The sequence below is a fragment of the Saccostrea echinata genome, unplaced genomic scaffold, assembly GCF_033153115.1.
Source record: "Saccostrea echinata isolate AGI-Se365-2 ecotype Australia unplaced genomic scaffold, CSIRO_AGI_Sech_v1 ptg000009l, whole genome shotgun sequence".
NCBI classification, from domain to species: Eukaryota; Metazoa; Mollusca; class Bivalvia; order Ostreida; family Ostreidae; genus Saccostrea; species Saccostrea echinata.
Genome location: NW_026889758.1, coordinates 48755816 through 48775165, shown reverse-complemented (window position 1 = coordinate 48775165; position 19350 = coordinate 48755816). Strand labels below are relative to the sequence as shown.

General features: G+C 35.0%; 1 protein-coding gene across 1 annotated transcript in view; it reads left to right on the top strand.

The window, feature by feature from the left end:
* Positions 1 to 19350, top strand: part of LOC133182975 (transmembrane protein 87A-like) — a 38405-nt gene that overhangs the window by 9979 nt on the left and 9076 nt on the right. Inside the window, exons 4-15 of the mRNA XM_061317880.1 lie at positions 333 to 458; positions 1790 to 1831; positions 3504 to 3587; positions 4518 to 4598; positions 16378 to 16468; positions 17463 to 17524; positions 17642 to 17762; positions 17941 to 18003; positions 18378 to 18477; positions 18618 to 18711; positions 18856 to 18937; positions 19097 to 19201. Of these exons, the coding sequence (XP_061173864.1) occupies positions 333 to 458; positions 1790 to 1831; positions 3504 to 3587; positions 4518 to 4598; positions 16378 to 16468; positions 17463 to 17524; positions 17642 to 17762; positions 17941 to 18003; positions 18378 to 18477; positions 18618 to 18711; positions 18856 to 18937; positions 19097 to 19201 (1051 nt within the window). The remainder of the gene's footprint in view (positions 1 to 332; positions 459 to 1789; positions 1832 to 3503; positions 3588 to 4517; positions 4599 to 16377; positions 16469 to 17462; positions 17525 to 17641; positions 17763 to 17940; positions 18004 to 18377; positions 18478 to 18617; positions 18712 to 18855; positions 18938 to 19096; positions 19202 to 19350) is intronic.

Here is a 19350-nt window from a genome sequence, read left to right as displayed (position 1 = left end):
TTCCCACTTTCTATTTTTATTTTTTGCCACTTTAGGGAAAAACAAAAGCATTATTGGTGAAAATGTTTATAGTTGTTAATTGTTGCCAAATCAATTTAAAATGGTCAGTATTGGCAAAGTATGGAGAGATTTTAGGAACCAATTGGAAATTTTATGCACTATGGTGACTACATTAGTCACTAATTAGAGCCCAGGGTTAAGTCATGACCCCTGGAGCTGTGGACTCCAGAGTGAAAGTACCAAGTGGGGATGAGTTGGTCAAATATTGAGAAACTCATGGCTCGCATGGGATAACCTAGGCTTATGGGCATCTTGTCTTATATATTTTTCAGAGTAGACAAATGGTGTACTTAAACTCACCAGAAGCACAGCAGATCCAAAGCAACCCATATACAAAAGTAGAGTACATGAAAAACAGAACCACACATGACTGTGAGAGTACTTTCTTTTGGTTACCAGTAAGTATGTTTATACATTTCATATATGATTAATGAATTTACATGTGAATATATCGTAAATGCTATAAGTGATACTGTGAATAGGGTTATATTCGCCCTATGTTGTTTTCACTCTTTCACACCTGTAAGCGATTTTGCCCAGTTTTAAATTCACCCAGTCACAGTTCTGTTCAAGAAATTATACTCTGTTCTTTAAATTCTCCCCATTTTAAATTCGCCCACCTGTGTAGGGTGAAAGGGGCAAAAATAAAACGGGGACGAAAATTTCCCTGTACACAGTAGTTACTTATTACAGGGTAACTTCAAAATCTCAAATACCCCTGATATATTGAAGTAAGTCTGAGGTCCAGACAAAATTTGCTATAAAAATGATTAAAATAAACCCTTTTATGTTGAAACTGGGAAAGTTGAAAACCCCAGTTCTCTTGAAGTGAATTGTAAACCCATTCATTAAAATCGTGTTATGGCAAAGTCAGGATAGTTTTTTACTCTGATGATGAAATCTGTTAGGTAACTGTTTACTGTATTTATAACATCCACATTCTGTCATGCACAGGTTCCCTTTGTTCTTGGGATCAATAGATAATTGTTTAGTAATTGTAAAAGCTGCTAGTATAATGGGGAACCTTGATTTTGATTATGCAAGCTGAGTGTCATGTGTATTTATCTAATGCATATGTGTGGAGCATTAATTAAGGTCAGATGACATGTTCCTCAATATTATATAATTTTTCCCATGAAATTGTCACTGAAGTACTGTTACTCTGACAACTTTCCTCGCAAAAAATTGAGGTACCTCATTTGTGCAATATGCCAGCGGGTTGCGTTTCCTATATAATCCTATTTGAAATCACTTGAATTTTCAACATCACAATTTTTGTTGTATTTGCTTTCTATGACATGTTGAAAAAAGTTTAGAAATCACAAGATAATGTTAATATTATGAAAATTTCTTAAATTTTACAAGGAGAAACAAAACAGATATTTGAGGAATGTGTTGTCAGACCTTAATGTGGACACTTTAATTGTTTTGTGACAGGGATACATTTCACTTATAATTATTGTTCAGTCACTATACGCAAAGTTCATTTGAAAAATTCAAGTTACAAACCTTGCTATGTTAAACCCCTGGATATTTTAGAAGTTCATCCATAGTCCCTTCTTGTTGGTTTTTTTTTTAAAATTTTATTATTTTTTAAATAATTTTTGTACTTGGTTAATAACCTATTGAAACTGCACTTCTTTTATTGTGTCTTAAATTCCAAACTCAGTTAAATTAATAGCATATTGTCTTACTAAAAAATTTGGGTAATTTTTAATTTTATTTGTAGTTTCAACCCAGTAAACAAGAGACAGTGGATGCATATGTACAGGTTTGTATCAACAGAAATTCCAGCAACATGAAATAAATATTCCTGATTGAAATTTTTTTTATATTAAGAAAATAGGTGTTAACTTTTTTTTTTAATTTTTGTTTTCTGCACTGCTTAAAACAAAACATTCAACTAAAGTAACACTGATGACAAAAGAAATAGTGCTTTAAATATTTTTGTCACTTAAATTTATAGGTGAAATTTTTATAGATGGTCCATTTGGACCAAAAATTGAAAATCCTGATCTTCACTGAAAAAGCATTGAAAAAAAAGTAGGGATGGTAATTGTAATCGGTTAACTGGTTAATCAGTCAGAACGATGGTAATCAGTTAGACAATTTATAATCAGTAAGTCGGGAAAAAATATGTTTAAATTTGAACAAAATTTCCTGAAAATTCAATTTAAAAAAAAGGTGGAATATTGTTAAGTGAATTTACATATCAATTTTAAGTATATACATGTATAGGACTGCATTTCATCTCCAGAATTTTTTAAAATCTGTAACTTTTCATTTCCGACATTCTATAGTTTTCATTTCTGATATTTTACAATTTTCATCTCTGACATTTAGCATAAAGTACTTTTCCAGCAATGAAAACAGAATTGAAGACTTTATTTTAAAGAATAACTCAAGAATATATCATTGACCATAATTTATTGCACATAAATTCGGCACAGTCACCAACATTATTGAATTTACTGAACAAAAATTGCATGCTCATTTAATTCATACAAAACTTTTAATTCGACTTTGGGCTGCGTGTATAAACAGTGTATTGTAATATTTTTATTTGAAAAATGTGGTATTAAATAAGTGTAGCATTTATATCTTGTTAAAATTTTATATCCATGTACTTACTAAACATGAAATTGTCCAGAAAGGTACCTCTAAAAATTCCGGAAATGTACAAAAATAAATGTCGGAAATGAAATGAAAAATTGTTGGAAATGAAAATAAAAATTGTCGGAAATGCAATGCAAAATTCCGGAAATGAAATGCAGCAATAGTTAGTGCTGTCTGACTTCAGATCCTTGGGTTAATTAGTCAGTTTGTGAAGCGTTAAATACTGTTTAAACACCCTGTCTTAGAGAGCCAGTCCTGTATTTCTTTAATAATATTATTTAGATCACGACTGAGTACTGTGAACTGACTATAATGTGTATCTTACCCTGTGTATCCTTTAAACAAACTGCAAATCAACTGTAAGTCCAGACTTAGCTCTGATTATGGTGACAATGCAGCATGAACTGTGTAACATATGGTCGGAAAAATAATTATAATTAATGTCTCTATTATCTCAGGTATATTCATGGTTTTCTTTCGTTTTCTTTGCCTATTGAAGTAAAATATATATAGTGTTCTGATAAAGTATAATCAAAATATTTCTAATGTCCTTTTTGGTCTTTTGTGTACAAGGATAGAGCTTCCTTGAAGATTTTATTTAAAAGTGTGTATTTTGATACGATTAACCAGATAATTGGGGAATGTCTTGCCGTTAATCTATTGGCAATTCTGTATTCGATTGCCATCCCTAAATAATTGGGTCAGTGCTATAAATTAGGGTTGATCAGGAAAGCGAAAACTTTTTCAAGGCCTAAAAAGCAATTGTATTATGTTTTTTTTTACTTGAGAGCTGCTAAAAATGTAAGGTATGTGTTCACTCTTTTCAGCCTCAAAATGCTACAAAAACAGAGAAGGCAAAAAGTGAGAAAAAATCCAAAAGAGGTGCAATAAGTAATGCAGTAAAAGCACAGGTACACGTGAGTAACAAAAATGAAAAGGAAAGATTTTTTAAGTACTTGTATTAGGACTGCATGGCCTGATGTTTGAAGAAATGTTTTTAATAGATAAGTTTTAAGGACATTGACAACCAAACTGGCTGGCTGAAATTAATTATTTGTTTAACGTACATCACCTAAAAACTTCAAAACCTACAAGGGAGGGAGAATAAAAAAAAAATAAAAATGTCAAAAAAATGAGCATTTACTTATTTACATGAATCAAAATACTGTAAATATTTGTGCATCATGTAGGTTTATTGTTTAATGATCATTTTTGTAAATCTGTCAGTATTAATGATAGACTCATATCAAATATACTTCTCAAATATACTTCTACAGGGCCCAAACAATTTGTTTTTAAAGTGCCAATCTCTATGAAGTAGATGTGCATGGGTGATATTAAACATAGAATTAACTTTGGACAGCTTTAAAAATTTATTAGTTAAAAATCATGTTGCCACAGGGACACAAGCCCTTAATGTATAGTTTCTCACCCCCCCCCCCCCAAATTAAAATAACCCCTATAAAATAAATCAAGAGCTACATATTGCCACCATGTTGAATTTTGTCTTCTCGCCCCCCTCGCCTCCCCAAAATTAAAATAATCCCATAATATAATAAATCAAGAGTTAAATATTGCCACCATCTTGCAATTTTTGAAATGATCATATTTGGGTTTTGTTTTTGTTTTTTCCCTAGATTGAGTTAATAATTCTATCTCTTTGTATTCATTGCGTGCTCAGTCATTGGGAGCATTAAATGATTGATAGCATGCAACTAAAAAGGCACATCACTCACACAGTTAATAAATAATAACGGGGAAGAGTTTTCTGATGACCATTAATATTCACAGAAATGTCCTATGTCTTTTTAGTGCCTAATATTTGAGTCTCATTCTTGCAGCCAAGCAAATCTACAGTATCTCCAACTACAAAAGCTGCTGCTGTTACTACAGCAGCACCGCCACCACCTCCAGGGGAGAAGGTAAGAGTTGTTAGCTCAGCTAGTCACCTAAAAGGGGGGATTAGAGGCATACAGTTTTAGATATACACTGTATATGGATAGAGTTGGATACCGGTACTGGGGACCAACACCATACCGAATAGTTACATAAACAAGAGGCCCATGGGCCACATCGCTCACCTGAGTAACTTTGGCCATGCTGTTCATTACCAGACTCCCCCCTTGTAATACCTATTGTGGCCCCACCCTCCCCCCAGGGGCCATGATTTGAACAATTTAGAATCTACACTACCCCAGGATGCTTCCACATAAGTTTCAGTTTTTCTGGTCCAGTGGTTCTTGAGAAGATTTTTAAAGATTTTTCCTATATATTTCAATGTAAAACTTGGGATTCCCCCTATTGTGGCCCCGCCCTATCCCCTGGGTCATGATTTGAACAATTTAGAGTTTACACTACTTGAGGATGCTTCCACATAAGTTTCAGCTTTTCTGGCCCAGTGGTTCTTGAGAAGAAGATTTTTAAAGATTTTTCCTATATATTTCAATGAAAAACTTGTATTTCCTATTGTGGCCCCGCCCTACCCCCGGGGGTCATGATTTGAACAATTTAGAATCTACACTACCCGTGGATGCTTCCACATAAGTTTCAGCTTTTCTGGCCCAGTGGTTCTTGAGAAGAAGATTTTAAAAGATTTTTCCTATATATATTTCAATGTAAAACTTGGATTCCCTATTGTGGCCCCGCCCTACCCCCGGGGGTCATGATTTAAACAATTTAGAATCTACACTACCCCAGGATGCTTCCACATAAGTTTCAGCTTTTCTGGCCCAGTGGTTCTTGAGAAGAAGATTTTTAAAGATTTTTCCTATATATTTCAATGTAAAACTTGGATTCCCTATTGTGGCCCCGCCCTACCCCCGGGGGGTCATGATTTTTACAATTTAGAATCTACACTACCCCAGGATGCTTCCACATAAGTTTCAGCTTTTCTGGCCCAGTGGTTCTTGAGAAGAAGATTTTTAAAGATTTTTCCTATATGTTTCAATGTGAAACTTGGATTCCCTATTGTGGCCCCGCCCTACCCCCGGGGGTCATGATTTGAACAATTTAGAATCTACACTACCCCAGGATGCTTCCACATAAGTTTCAGCTTTTCTGGTCCAGTGGTCCTTGAGAAGAAGATTTTTAAAGATTTTTCCTATATATTTCAATGTAAAACTTGGATTCCCTATTGTGGCCCCGCCCTACACCCGGGGGTCATGATTTTTACAATTTAGAATCTACACTATCCCAGGATGCTTCCACATAAGTTTCAGCTTTTCTGGTCCAGTGGTCCTTGAGAAGAAGATTTTTAAAGATTTTTCCTATATATTTCAATGTAAAACTTGGATTCCCTATTGTGGCCCTGCCCTACCCCCGGGGGTCATGATTTTTACAGTTTAGAATCTACACTACCCCAGGATGCTTCCACATAAGTTTCAGCTTTTCTGGCCCAGTGGTTCTTGAGAAGAAGATTTTTAAAGATTTTTCCTATATATTTCAATGTAAAACTTGGATTCCCTATTGTGGCCCCGCCCTACACCCGGGGGTCACGATTTGAACAATTTAGAATCTACACTACCCCAGGATGCTTCCATATAAGTTTCAGCTTTACTGGCCCTGTGGTTCTTGAGAAGAAGATTTTTTAATGACCCCACCCTATTTTTGTCTTCTCTTGATTATCTCCCCTTGTGAGGGGACTTGGCCCTTCATTTTAACAATTTAAATTCCCCTTCACCCAAGGATGCTTTGTACCAAGTTTGGTCAAAATTGGCCCAGTGGTTCTTGAGAAGAAGTCAAAAATGTGAAAAGTTTACAGACGGACGGACAGACAGACGGACGGACAGACAGACGGACGGACGGACGACGGACAAAATGTGATCAGAAAAGCTCACTTGAGCCTTCGGCTCAGGTGAGCTAAAAAATGGTTTCTTAGTACCATACTTGCTTTCAACTGCCAATATTCAAGGTAAATTAATACGTATATTTAAAAAATATTATAACACATTCACATTAATCTTGTTTTAATTTTATTAATAAAAACTGATAATAGATGTAAATTAAAAAGGCAAAATATCGCAGAAATGTGATGTGCATCTCTATCCATTTTCTAATGTTTCGTCGTTTAGTGCGACCAAACAAAATGGGTCCTTGCAACCGATTGAAGCAATCAGCCCATTTGTGATTATGTATGTAGTAAGGCCAACATTTTTTTATATTCTGTTTTACGGGAGCGCCGACCCTAATTTGGGCTAAAATGAAATAAAAATAAAAGTCCCCAGTTCAAGTTTTATTTTTATTTCTCCCGCCGATAGTTTATTTATAGTCACTGAATAAAATAACCTTTTCACAAGCCTTTCAAAATGCGATTTGTCATTGGCCGAGGTAAATCCAATCACAGTATTCGAAGCGTGAATAGTCACTGCACAGCATAGCGCCAAAATGTCAGAGTCGGAGGGTTTCTCGTGTTTTTAAATAGTCAGTTTAAAAAGTGAAGTGTCAATGTTATATTGTAGAAAAAGTATAAATTTTAATGAAAGATTGAATGAAATAGACGGAACAGTAATCTTGATCAAATGTCATGCAGAGGGCCACGTGGAAATCGAGGTTCTGTCAACCGCTTGTTTTGAAAGGTTTTGAGTACGTACATGTATTATCTTTGACAATTGCTTCAATACATTGAAATACGTCTTGAAGATTTTTTTAAACTACATTTTAAAACGGAAATGTTTTCTTTTACAAGTAACGACAGAACACTAGAACACTGTAGAACTGGTAGAAAGTGGTGTGACTGAGGAAATTCGAGTCACAACTTTCACTCGTTTTATGACAAATATTGGAATTCAAGGAAAATATATTAGTATATATGCTTGATTGATACAAGACATTATTTCCTTTTTTATCGCTTTATGGAATTTTGCATGCTATGTAACAAATTAATGTACATTGATTGATCAGCGTATTCATATCAGCTGATGTTGTGTAATGTATAGCTCTTGTTAAGTAAAACAACTTTTCTTTTTACCGCTAGGGAAAAGTATTGTTGTAAATGATACACCCTTACAAATATTATTTCAAGACCTGGTTTCTTTTTTTCATTCAAAAGTTGTGGATTAGAACCAGTTTCAACAATTAAATTTTTAAATTCTGCAGTAAACAGAATATTGTCATGTGTATTTTACATGTGTATACATGAGAAAGATGTGTATTTTCTGCAATTATGTTGAAAGTTAGCATGCTCATGCAGAAAGAAAAATATAAGGATAAAAAGATATCAAATATACTACAGATTGAGGAAGTTTGAATATGTTTTCAATAGAGATATTGTAATACGTTTTTTCCACCTACATATATATTAATTGGAATTGCGTTGAAAAAAATATTATACAACTTTTCTTCTTATCATGTCTCATGTGCACTTCTGTGAATTAATTTATTTTAGCTGATCATTGAATGTCTCACTGTATTTTCTCCATAACTTTGCCAGAACTAGAACTAAATAAAAGATTCTGAAAAGTTTATGAGGGGTGTGACATAAGTCCTATAGGTTTACTGTGGTGACAATATGATATTTGACAACTGAGAGAAGACTATAGATTTGTATGTTTAATTTGCATTAATGTTAGAAACTGCAAGCTGCATGTATACTAGAAATGCACCCCCTGCCCCAAATATCTAAGGGAAAGTTAAATTTAAAATAGTTCATTGATACATTAACAGTACCAATTCTGTGTTTTGTATACATAAGTTTTTCAAATAACACTGTTTTCCTAACAAATTAAGGGCAGACAAAAAAATTCCAACCTTAATTAAAAATAAAAATTTTTATTGCATTTTTAGGTCACCTGAGTCACTCAGGTGACCTATTGATATCCGTCGTCGTCCGTCGTGCGTCGTGTGTTAACATTTGAACATTTTCAGCTTCTTCTCTGAAACCGCTGAACCAATTTCAGCCAATTTTTGCATATAGCATCTATGTCTGAAGGGGAACAAAATTTGTGAATTTCATGGTCCCTGCCCCCCTGGGGCCTGAGGGGTGGGGCTAAAACCATCAATATTAATGCAATCTTTAAAAATCTTCTTCTTTACTCCTGGACATCAAGCAGTCAAACTGTTGACATGATTGTAGTAAGCATTGAGCCCTTTACCAAAATTGTGAAATTCATGGCCCCAGGGTCAGGGGTTCTGGTGCTAGGGCGGGGCTATATAGATCATATAGTGAAAGTGCATTATTTCTTTGAAAATCTTCTTCTCTACTCCTGGGTATTATTGAAACAAATTGAATATATAGTTATGATAAGCAAGGGTGACTCTACCAAAATTGTGAAATTCATGGCCCCAGGGTCAGGGGTTCTGGTGCTAGGGTGGGGCTATATAGATCATATAGTGAAAGTGCATTATTTCTTTGAAAATCTTGTTTTCTACTCCTGGGTATTATTTAAACAAATTAGATACAGAGTTATGATCAGCAAGGGTGACTCTACCAAAATTGTGAAATTCATGGCCCCAGGGTCAGGGGTTCTGGTGCTGGGGGGGGGGGGTATATAGATCATATAGTGAAAGTGCATTATTTCTTTAGAAATCTTCTTCTCTACTCCTTGGTATTATTGAAACAAATTAAATACATAGTTATGATAAGCAAGAGTGACTCTACCAAAATTGTGAATTTCATGGCCCCTGGGTCAGGGGTTCTGATGTTAGGGCAGGGCTCTATTTATTATATAGTGAAAATGCATTAATGCTTTAAAAATCTTCTTCTCTGCTTCTGGGTATTATTTAAACAAACTAAGTACATTGTTATGATAAGCAAGGACACCTCTTCCAAAATTGTGAAATTCATGGCCCCAGGGTCAAGGGTTCTGGTCAAAAGGTGTGGGGGGGGGGGGGGGGGGCTCTATTGATTATATAGTGAAAAATCAAAATTTCTTTGAAAATATTCTTTTCTGCTTCTTCTGGTTAAAAAGCAAAGAAGCTAAGTATATAGTTATGATGAGCAAGAGTGCTTCTTCCAGAGTAATGAATTGCATGACCCCTGAGTCAGATGTGCTGGTATAAGGGTGGGGCTGTTGATAATGTAGTGAAAATGCATTAATTCTATTAAATAATCCTGGCTGCTCCTTAATGTTAAGCAGTTAAACAAAGTGATTACTTATGATGAGCAAACATGAAACTTCTGGTCCCAGGGTGAGAGGCTCTGGTGTTTCTCGGTGGTGAAAGGGGGGGGGGGGGGAGGGGCTCTATTGATAATATAGTGAATCTGTAGTGAAAATGCATTATTTCTTTAAAAATCTTCTCTGCACTTGGGCATATCAGAGGCAAAAAGTGTAAAAGTTGTAATAAGGAAGGGTATTTTTACCAGATTTTTGAACATCTGGACCATTTGGTCAAGTGTTCTGGTCCTAGCCAGGGCTCAATTAATTTGCATTCTACTGAGAGGAGTTATTCCCCTTTGCCGTTTACTTTTGATAATTAATCACTGTAAATAATGTACTTGAAAAATTAATACGATAAGAGAATTATGCAAGAATTTTTATTGTATAATACAAAAAGTATTTTCTTAGTTTTAATGATCATGTGGACTTGTAAGTAATAGATAAATAAAAATGAGACAAAAATAACTTAAATGTCATCAAAGACCAAGAGAGGCCAATGTAAGAGATTACAACAAGGAATTAAAATAGTACAAAAGCACTGATATTTTGTTAATATGCTGTATGGTGATAGTGATAAATGGGGAACAGATTAGAACCTAATTTATGAACTGTTAATGAATAGTAGACTAATTATTTTGTTGATCCTGATCACCCTATTTTTCTTGCTTTTGGGCAACAAAGCTTCACCTTTCATTTCATTTTAATACTCTATGGATCCTCTAAATTGTTGTATTGTACTCAGGTGACCGTTAAGGCCCTTGGGCCTCCTGTTTCATTTTATTTTTATTTTTCTGACCGACTGCTTAAATTTCAAGCTTTTATTTTTATTTCGACCCCCCGACTCAAATTTTTGAAAAAAATTCCCGTAAAACAGAAAATAAAAAAATGTTGGCCTAAAATTAATTTGTTTGAGATTCAATTTATGGTATTTGTTTTGTTGATCATTTATTAAAAGGTTGAAATATAACATAGTTTATAAGCTCATTTTAGGTTATAACATTGAAGGGTTGGTGATTGGTGAAAGCACATTTGTTATAAAATGAACCATCATTCTCATTCATCATGGTTTAGTACCGTATTGTTAAGAATACCATATTGTTTCAAAAATACCGGTATGGTATCGTACCATTTCATCCTTAACGGTATCCAACCCTATATATATATGGAAGTGTGTGTTCATGCATTATATAGATATACATCATTTCATTCTTCTTAACAAAGTTAATATGAAATTTTTATGCAATTCATGAGCATTATAACTTTTTATTAGCTCACCTGAGCTGAAGGCTGAGCTTTTTCTGATCGAAAAGACTCTGGCGTCTGTCTGTGTGTCGTGTGTTGTACGTGAACATTTTCGACTTCTCCAGAAACCAATGAGCAAACTTGCCACAAAACATCTTTGGATGATGGGGATTTAAATTTGTTTACAAGTCCATTTCAAGGGGAGATAATTAACTAAGAATTGGTGAAAAATTAATGGCATTTTTTAAAAATCTAATTCTCAAGAACCACTGGGCCAGAAAAGATGAAAGCTTCATTACATAGTGTAGATTAAATTTTGTTCAAATCATGACCCCTGGGATCACAAAAGGGGATCAAAATTTTACATAGGAATATATAGAAAGTTTCTCTTAAAGTCGTCTTCTCAAGAACATCTAAACCATTATTAGTCTTATTATGCCCCCCTTCAAAGAAGGGAGATAATATTGCTTTGCTGCTGTTTGTGGGTCGGTCAGTCTGTCTGTCCACCAACAGTTTCTGTTCATTTTCTTCACAGAGGTTGCATATACTGAAATGAAATTTATAGTACAGATTTATCATAAGAATATCTAGGTCAAATTCTGTTTTGGGTGTAATCAAGCAATTTTTGAAAGTTATGCCCCTTGAACTTAGAAAAATTCCAATTATTTGCAGTTTCCATTTGTTTTCTTCGCAGAGGTTGCACATACTGAAATAAAATTTGGTATACAGATTTGTCATAAAAATATTTAGGTCAAGTTATGTTTTGGGTACGATTGAGCAATTTTTAACAGAGTTATGCCCCTTGGACTTACAAAAATTCCGATTATTTGCTTTCCGTTCATTATCTCTGCAAAGGTTGAACAAATTACAGTAAACTTCTTTTATAATTTATCTCAAGGGACTGTGATAAATCCTACGTTATAACCAGTGTACGTTATAAACGGAGACCGGAAGTACTCAGTACACCTTTACCGTAAAAACCTTCCAGACCGCTATAGTGTGTTATTAATATTTTTAACAGTATGTATAATATGTAAATAAATGATTTACAGGTATATGAATGATTTACAAGTATATTTGGTTTCATTTCTTATATTTTCTTATATTAAGAAAGATAAATATTCAGTTACATTTTATTTTCACAAACTACATGTATAAATTATAAATATCTTTTGGGGAGTATTTGTTCACAACATTTGGTAGTTTTGATTTCCAATCATTCACAAAGTCGTCATTAATGACTGCACTTTCACCGCTTGCAACCCGCGATATGATAGAATGTCTATGCTTAAAACATTCCACCCAAAAATTAGTTGGAGAGAAATCTGTTACATTCATTTTTTTGCATTGTCTTTGCTTTTTGTAAAAGAATTGGACCATTGAGAGGAATATTTTGATTTCTTGTTGATTTGAACCAAGAAAACAGTGCTTCTTCTACAGCGGGATATGACAAAGATTGGAACATTTTTAGCTCACCTGAGCTGAAAGCTCAAGTGAGCTTTTCTGATCACATTTTGTCCGGCGTCCGTCTGTCTGTCCGTCTGTCTGTCTATCTGTCTGTCCGTCTGTCTGTCTGTAAACTTTTCACATTTTCGACTTCTTCTCAAGAACCACTGGGCCAATTTCAACCAAACTTGCCACAAAGTATCCTTGGGTAAAGGGGATTCAAGTTTGTTCAAATGAAGGGCCACGCCTCTTTCAAGGGGAGATAATTAGGAATTACTGAAAAAATAATGGCATCATTTAAAAATCTTCTTCTCAAGAACCATAGGGCCAGGAAAGATGAAACTCATGTGGAAGCATCCTTAAGTAGTGTACATTCAAGTTTGTTCAAATCATGACCCCCGGGGGTAGGGCGGGGCTGCAATGGAGGATCAAAGTTTTACATAGAAATATATAGGAAAAATCTTTAAAAATCTTCTTCTCAAGAACAGCAAAGCCATGATGAGTCATATTTATATGGAAGCATCCTCAGGTAGTGTAGATTCAAGTTTGTTCAAATCTTGACCCCCGGGGGTAGGGTGGGGCCACAATGGAGGATCAAAGTTTTACATAGAAATATATAGGAAAAATCTTTAAAAATCTTCTTCTCAAGAACAGCAAAGCCATGATGAGTCCTATTTTTATGGAAGCATCCTGAGGTAGTGTAGATTCAAATTTGTTCAAATCATGACCCCCGGGGGTAGGGCGGGGCTGCAATGGAGGATCAAAGTTTTACATAGAAATATATAGGAAAAATCTTTAAAAATCTTCTTCTCAAGAACAGCAAAGCCATGATTGGTCATATTTATATGGAAGCATCCTCAGGTAGTGTAGATTCAAGTTTGTTCAAATCATGACCCCCAGGGGTAGGGCGGGGCCGCAGTGGAGGATCAAAGTTTTACATAGAAATATATAGGAAAAATCTTTAAAAATCTTCTTCTCAAGAACAGCAAAGCCATGATAAGTCATATTTATATGGAAGCATCCTGAGGTAGGGTAGATTCAAATTTGTTCAAACCATGACCCCCGGGGGTAGGGCGGGGCCACAATGGAGGATCAAAGTTTTACATAGAAATGTATAAGAAAAATCTTTAAAAATCTTCTTCTCAAGAACAGCAAAGCCATGATGAGTCCTATTTATATGGAAGCATCCTGAGGTAGTGTAGATTCAAATTTGTTCAAATCATGACCCCCGGGGGTAGGGCGGAGCCACAATGGAGGATCAAAGTTTTACATAGAAATATATAGGAAAAATCTTTAAAAATCTTCTTCTCAAGAACAGCAAAGCCATGATGAGTCATTTTTATATGGAAGCATCCTGAGGTAGTGTAGATTCAAATTTGTTCAAATCTTGACCCCCGGGGGTAGGGTGGGGCCACAATGGAGGATCGAAGTTTTACATAGAAATATATAGGAAAAATCTTTAAAAATCTTCTTCTCAAGAACAGCAAAGCCATGATGAGGCATATTTATATGGAAGCATCCTCAGGTAGTGTAGATTCAAGTTTGTTCAAACCATGACCCCCGGGGGTAGGGCGGAGCCACAATGGAGGATCAAAGTTTTACATAGAAATATGAAGGAAAATATCTTCTTCTGAAGAACAGAAAAGCTATGTTTAGTCATATTGATATGGAAGCATCCTCAGGTAGTGTAGATTCAATTTTGTTCAAATGATGACCCCCAGGGGTAGGATGGGGCCCAATGGGGGATGGAAAGTTTTACATAAGAACATATAGAAAAAATATTTCTTCTCAAGAACAGAAAAGCTATGTTTAGTCATATTGATATGGAAGCATCCTCAGGTAGTGTAGATTCAAGTTTGTTCAAATGATGACCCCTGGGATAGGGAGGAGCCACAATGAGGGATCAAATTTTTACAAAGGAATATATGGGAATTTTTTTTAAAAAATCTTCTCAAGTACAACAAAGCCATTTGTTATATTGACATGGAAGCATCATCAGGTAGTTTAAAATTCAAGCCCCCCCCCCGGTCTTTTGCCTAGCCAATGTGCTCAGGTGAGCGATGTGGCCCATGGGCCTCTTGTTTTGTTTCGGACTAAGCTCACCACAGTCCCTAGCTTCCAGAATTTTTTCCCTCTGAGTCCATATTATGCTTAATGTTGTAGGAGCAATACCAAAATCCCCTGCAATTTGTTTTTTTTGGATTTGGATCCCGCATATATTGCTTCAATTATTTGCAATTTCGTATCAAGAGACACAACCTTCCTCTTAGCCGGAGATGCCATTTCAAATTAATTTTACTGACTCAAAGATAAATTTTATTCAAACAATTTATTATGAATACATGTACCTGAAACAACAAAGAGACCTCGTTAGAAAAACACCCATTACGGAGCAGCTATGAAGTTAATAAACCGTGACTAATCTGTGGTCAGCGAGCTGATAGAAAAGGTGTGAAACCAGGTGTCAATACCTCATAAGAGGTGCAATTATGTAACAAGACCAAATTTCTAATACTTTATAAGCGATACTACGTTATAAACAAATACATTGTAAGCGGTGTTTTTTCCAATGAAATATATAGTCACTTTGCCGGGACTACGGAATGGCTACTTTACATCTGGAGATACTTTATAACCGAGTGCGTTATAAAAAAAGTTTACTGTAATTACTGATATATCATGAGAAACATGTTTTTGTCAAAGATGTGATGTAGAGGACTATTTCTGGTTGATACCTCTCAGTTTGTACTGGTAGATGACCCCTATTGATTTAAAGTTCAAAAGGTCAATTTCATTTCCATGTACACTGCCCATAATGTATACTGCCCATAATAAAGGCTTGTGCACCCTATAATGTATGTCCAAAGGGGTGGGGTGGGGGCATAAGTGTTTCACAAACATCTCTTGTTAATAAAGAAGTACTTCAGGTTCAAATTTGAATAAATCATGACCCCCAGGTGTAGGGCTGAGCCACAACAGGGAATCAAAGTTATACAGAGGAATGTATAGGAAATATCTTTAAAAAAAATTTTCTTAAGAACACCAAAGCCATAACTAGTCATAATCATAAAGAAGCATTCTCAGGCAATGTAGATTCAAGATTGTTAAAATCATGACTCCCCAGGGTTAGGATGGGGTCACGATAGAAGATCAATCTTTTACATAGAAATATATACTAGGGATAAATCTTTAAAGTCCTGGGGGGGGGGGGGGGGTAGGTTGGGACAATTCATATATTTAAACTTTTCAGTACCATTCTGATTTCTGCTTTTCTGTACCAAAGTGTTCAGGTGAGCGAATAGGTCCATGGGCCTCTTTTTTTATGAATTAATTAGTTATTTTTTGCTTAGAACATATACATTTATAAGTTTTATTCCTCTAAGCCAAAAATTTGGAGGTATTATTTATTATTTACATGAGTCATAAGCTAAAGCAATCTTTTCTGATCAAAATTTGTATCTAGTGTAAATAATACCACTGAGTTAGAGAAGATCAAACTTGAAGAAAAAGTTTCTTACTGAATGTAGATTCCATTTAACTCATGGTCCCTGAGGCTAGGTTAAGACTAAATAGCAGGTTAAAGTTTTACTCAAAAATACATAAATCAGGTGAGCACTGTAGCCATTGGGACTCTTGTTCTTTTTTCATTTGTTAAACTTGGCCATGAACTGTATAAATAGTCATGCCATATTTGCTCAAAGTCAAGGTTTCAGGTCAAATTAAGGTCATACTTGGATGTTAAAGGTCTGGTCACCAAAAGGAATATGCAGGATGCAATGTTTATAAACATATGTTTGTAAATACATGTAACACATTTAAAGTTTCTTGTGCATGGGTAGAAATACTTGTATTAGTCTTAAATGGAGATGAATATATATAGAATTGGTTGAATGAAAACCTTTTCTTGCCCTATTTTCAGGACCGACCAGCATTCCAAAGAACCTGGAGAGATGGCTACTTTGTCTTTGTTATGAGGATTACAAATTCAGAAACTGCATTCCATGCAGAAGGTAAAATAAAGCATATTCCCAAATTAAATAGATAAATAGAAGACTGGGGTGATTGGGTAGATTCCTAACTTTGATCATAGATGTAGCAGAAAAGGATGAGAACTCTTGAGAGTTCCTTTTCATTTCTTATCTTGTTTGCTGCAAAGGACCCAGGGCCTAATCTGTCACATTTAGATAAATTTACACCTCAACTGCAAGTGATTTTTTTTTATCGAAGATTGGGGGCATATAGTTTTTGGTCCATCTGTTTGTCCACAAAAATTTTAACCCTATCCATAACTTTTTATTGGTTAGTGCTAGGGCTTTCATATTTCACCTGTGTATTCCTTCTTGATATTTACTGTAAAATCACATATTTTTCGTGGGGTCAAATTTTCATGGTTTGAGGAAAAAATATGGGTTCTTGGGGATTTAATTTCATGGATGAAGAATTGTTGAGTACTTATATGTATGAAGTTTCACATTTCGTGGTGGACATGGATTTGTGGGTCTCTTTATACATGTACCTCAAAAACAACAAAAATTAAACTGCCACAAAAATTGGTGATTTCACAGTACTTTGGAGTTTAACCCACTTTTGCAAATTTTTACCAAACTTTATTATAACATTTGAACTTCATATTTCACATGTATATTCTTTGTGAAGATACAAGCATTTCTGACCTTTTGATGTTGACCTTGGAGTTTAACCTAGGTACTTTTGAAAAACTTTAATCTTGCCCATGACTTTTAAATGGTTGGTGCTAGGGCTTTCATATTTCACCAATGTGATCCTTGGGACAAGACCTTTCTTTGGGCATCAACATATTTGAATTCTTGAACTTGTCTTTGGAGTTAGAGGTACATTTGAGAAACTTCAATTCTTGGCCGGATGAGCTGCCATATGGTGTTTCACAAACACATCAAGTTTTTTTTTGAAGTGAAGATCATGCTAAGGGGATATTTCCATTCACTGAAGATCATTGTATAATATGACTCTAAATCTCTTTAATAGTGGACGTGGAAATGTATGGAGAGTATGGATTCATTTCTGCTGTGGATATGCCCCTCCTAATTGTAAGCATGTTTTGGTACTTAAAAAATTGAAATTTTTAGCTCATATTTTATCGAAAGGAGAAATCTACTTGAAATAATTTTTTGAATGTTGATTAAATGTACACAATATGATTTCAGTTTTACGGAGTGATGGGAATTGTATACATAATCTTTGGACTAATGTGGTTAGTTCTGTTGGCCTGTAGTTGGAAGGATCTCTTGAGAATTCAGTTCTGGATTGGTGGAGTTATTGTCCTTGGTGAGTTTTCTAATATTATTATGGTTACAGTCAAAACTTGTCAGAATTCATATTATGTTCAGGACTTGCAACTCAAACATATTGTATCTGATATATCAGTGTTGGAGACACTGAATGTCAACTGTGTATTAACTGCTTTATGTTGTACATTGATTTTTATATTTTGTCGTTTTGCTAGGCATGCTGGAGAAGGCAGTCTTTTATGCTGAATATCTAAGTATCACCACTCAAGGCCATTCAGGTTTATCAGTTTTATAAGTGCAGGATCAAACATGCTTGATGATAATCTAGATTACAAAGCACCCAGAGGCTTATGTCTGGCCTTTAAGTCCCAACATTCAGATTATGTACTGTAGATTCCTAATTATATGCGAGGAATTAATTATCAGGTAATTTCTTGAGAAGCACCACTCACAAAAGAAAATTTACTCGCTTTTATTTTTATGGTGCTTTATTAGATCAATCAGTCATTCACGGATTATTCTTCTCTTGATTCGACGTCCTAGGGCCTTTTCGTGATATTAAGTACTCGCGTAAAACAAAGAATCTACAGTATTATAAAAGCAATACATGTATATGCTTATACACTATATTAATATTCACTTGAACACCTAGTGAGAGGAGCTGTGATCTTCGCTGAACTGGTTTCTTGCCTCAAAAGAGCCCTGGCCAGAATCCTAATCATTATTGTCAGCCTGGGATTTGGAATTGTCAAGTATGTCAGTTATTGTGTAGAAATGTTTTGCATTAACTAAATTCCTACAAGCAATATCAGAAGGTTGAGCGGTCTCTAAATTTAAGCTGTGAATCTTTGTATTTGAAAAACTGAATTGATAGTAAAATTTTGATTTTTAGACCTCGACTTGGTACCACTTTCCACAAAGTTGTAGCCATGGGAACCGTGTTCTTCATTTTAGCCTCAATAGAGGGTTGTATGAGGCAATTGAAGGTGAACTGAATATTCATGTATTACAATACAGATGGTTTGAAAAGGTTTAGGGGAAGGGAAATGAAAACCATTTCTGTACCTTTCATTGTGTGAAGAGTTTCTCAGAATTTGAATGTTCTAAACAAGCATTCTTTCTTTTTACAGCCTAAGGAAGATAATTCGACAGATACAATGTTAGCACTAGTGCCATTGGCTGTCACTGATGCCTCAATATGCTGGTGGATATCCTTTAAACCAACATTCACATTAAAAATCTAGTCATCTTATCAGTTACTTTGATAACTCATGTAGAATTTAAACAGTACGATAATGGTTTGACTTGTACAAAACAAAAGTAATAAATATAAATAATTTGTTTGGTTTGCCTTAACTGGAGCTCACATATTCTCCAGCCTTATACAAACTACCAGAACCCTGCGCTTGCGACGAAATGTTGTCAAGCTCTCACTGTATAGACATTTTACCAATACTCTTATTTTTGCTGTTCTAGGTAAGTGGAGTGACATTTCTTTCACTGGAGATAGTGTTGGTCTACTTTATAAAAAGGGTTCTTGTAACAAGTTTAAGTTCTCCAACACATTCCTTCATTACAAAACTTGCTTGAATTTACCCTTTCTTGGCTGTATTATGGAAAAAATC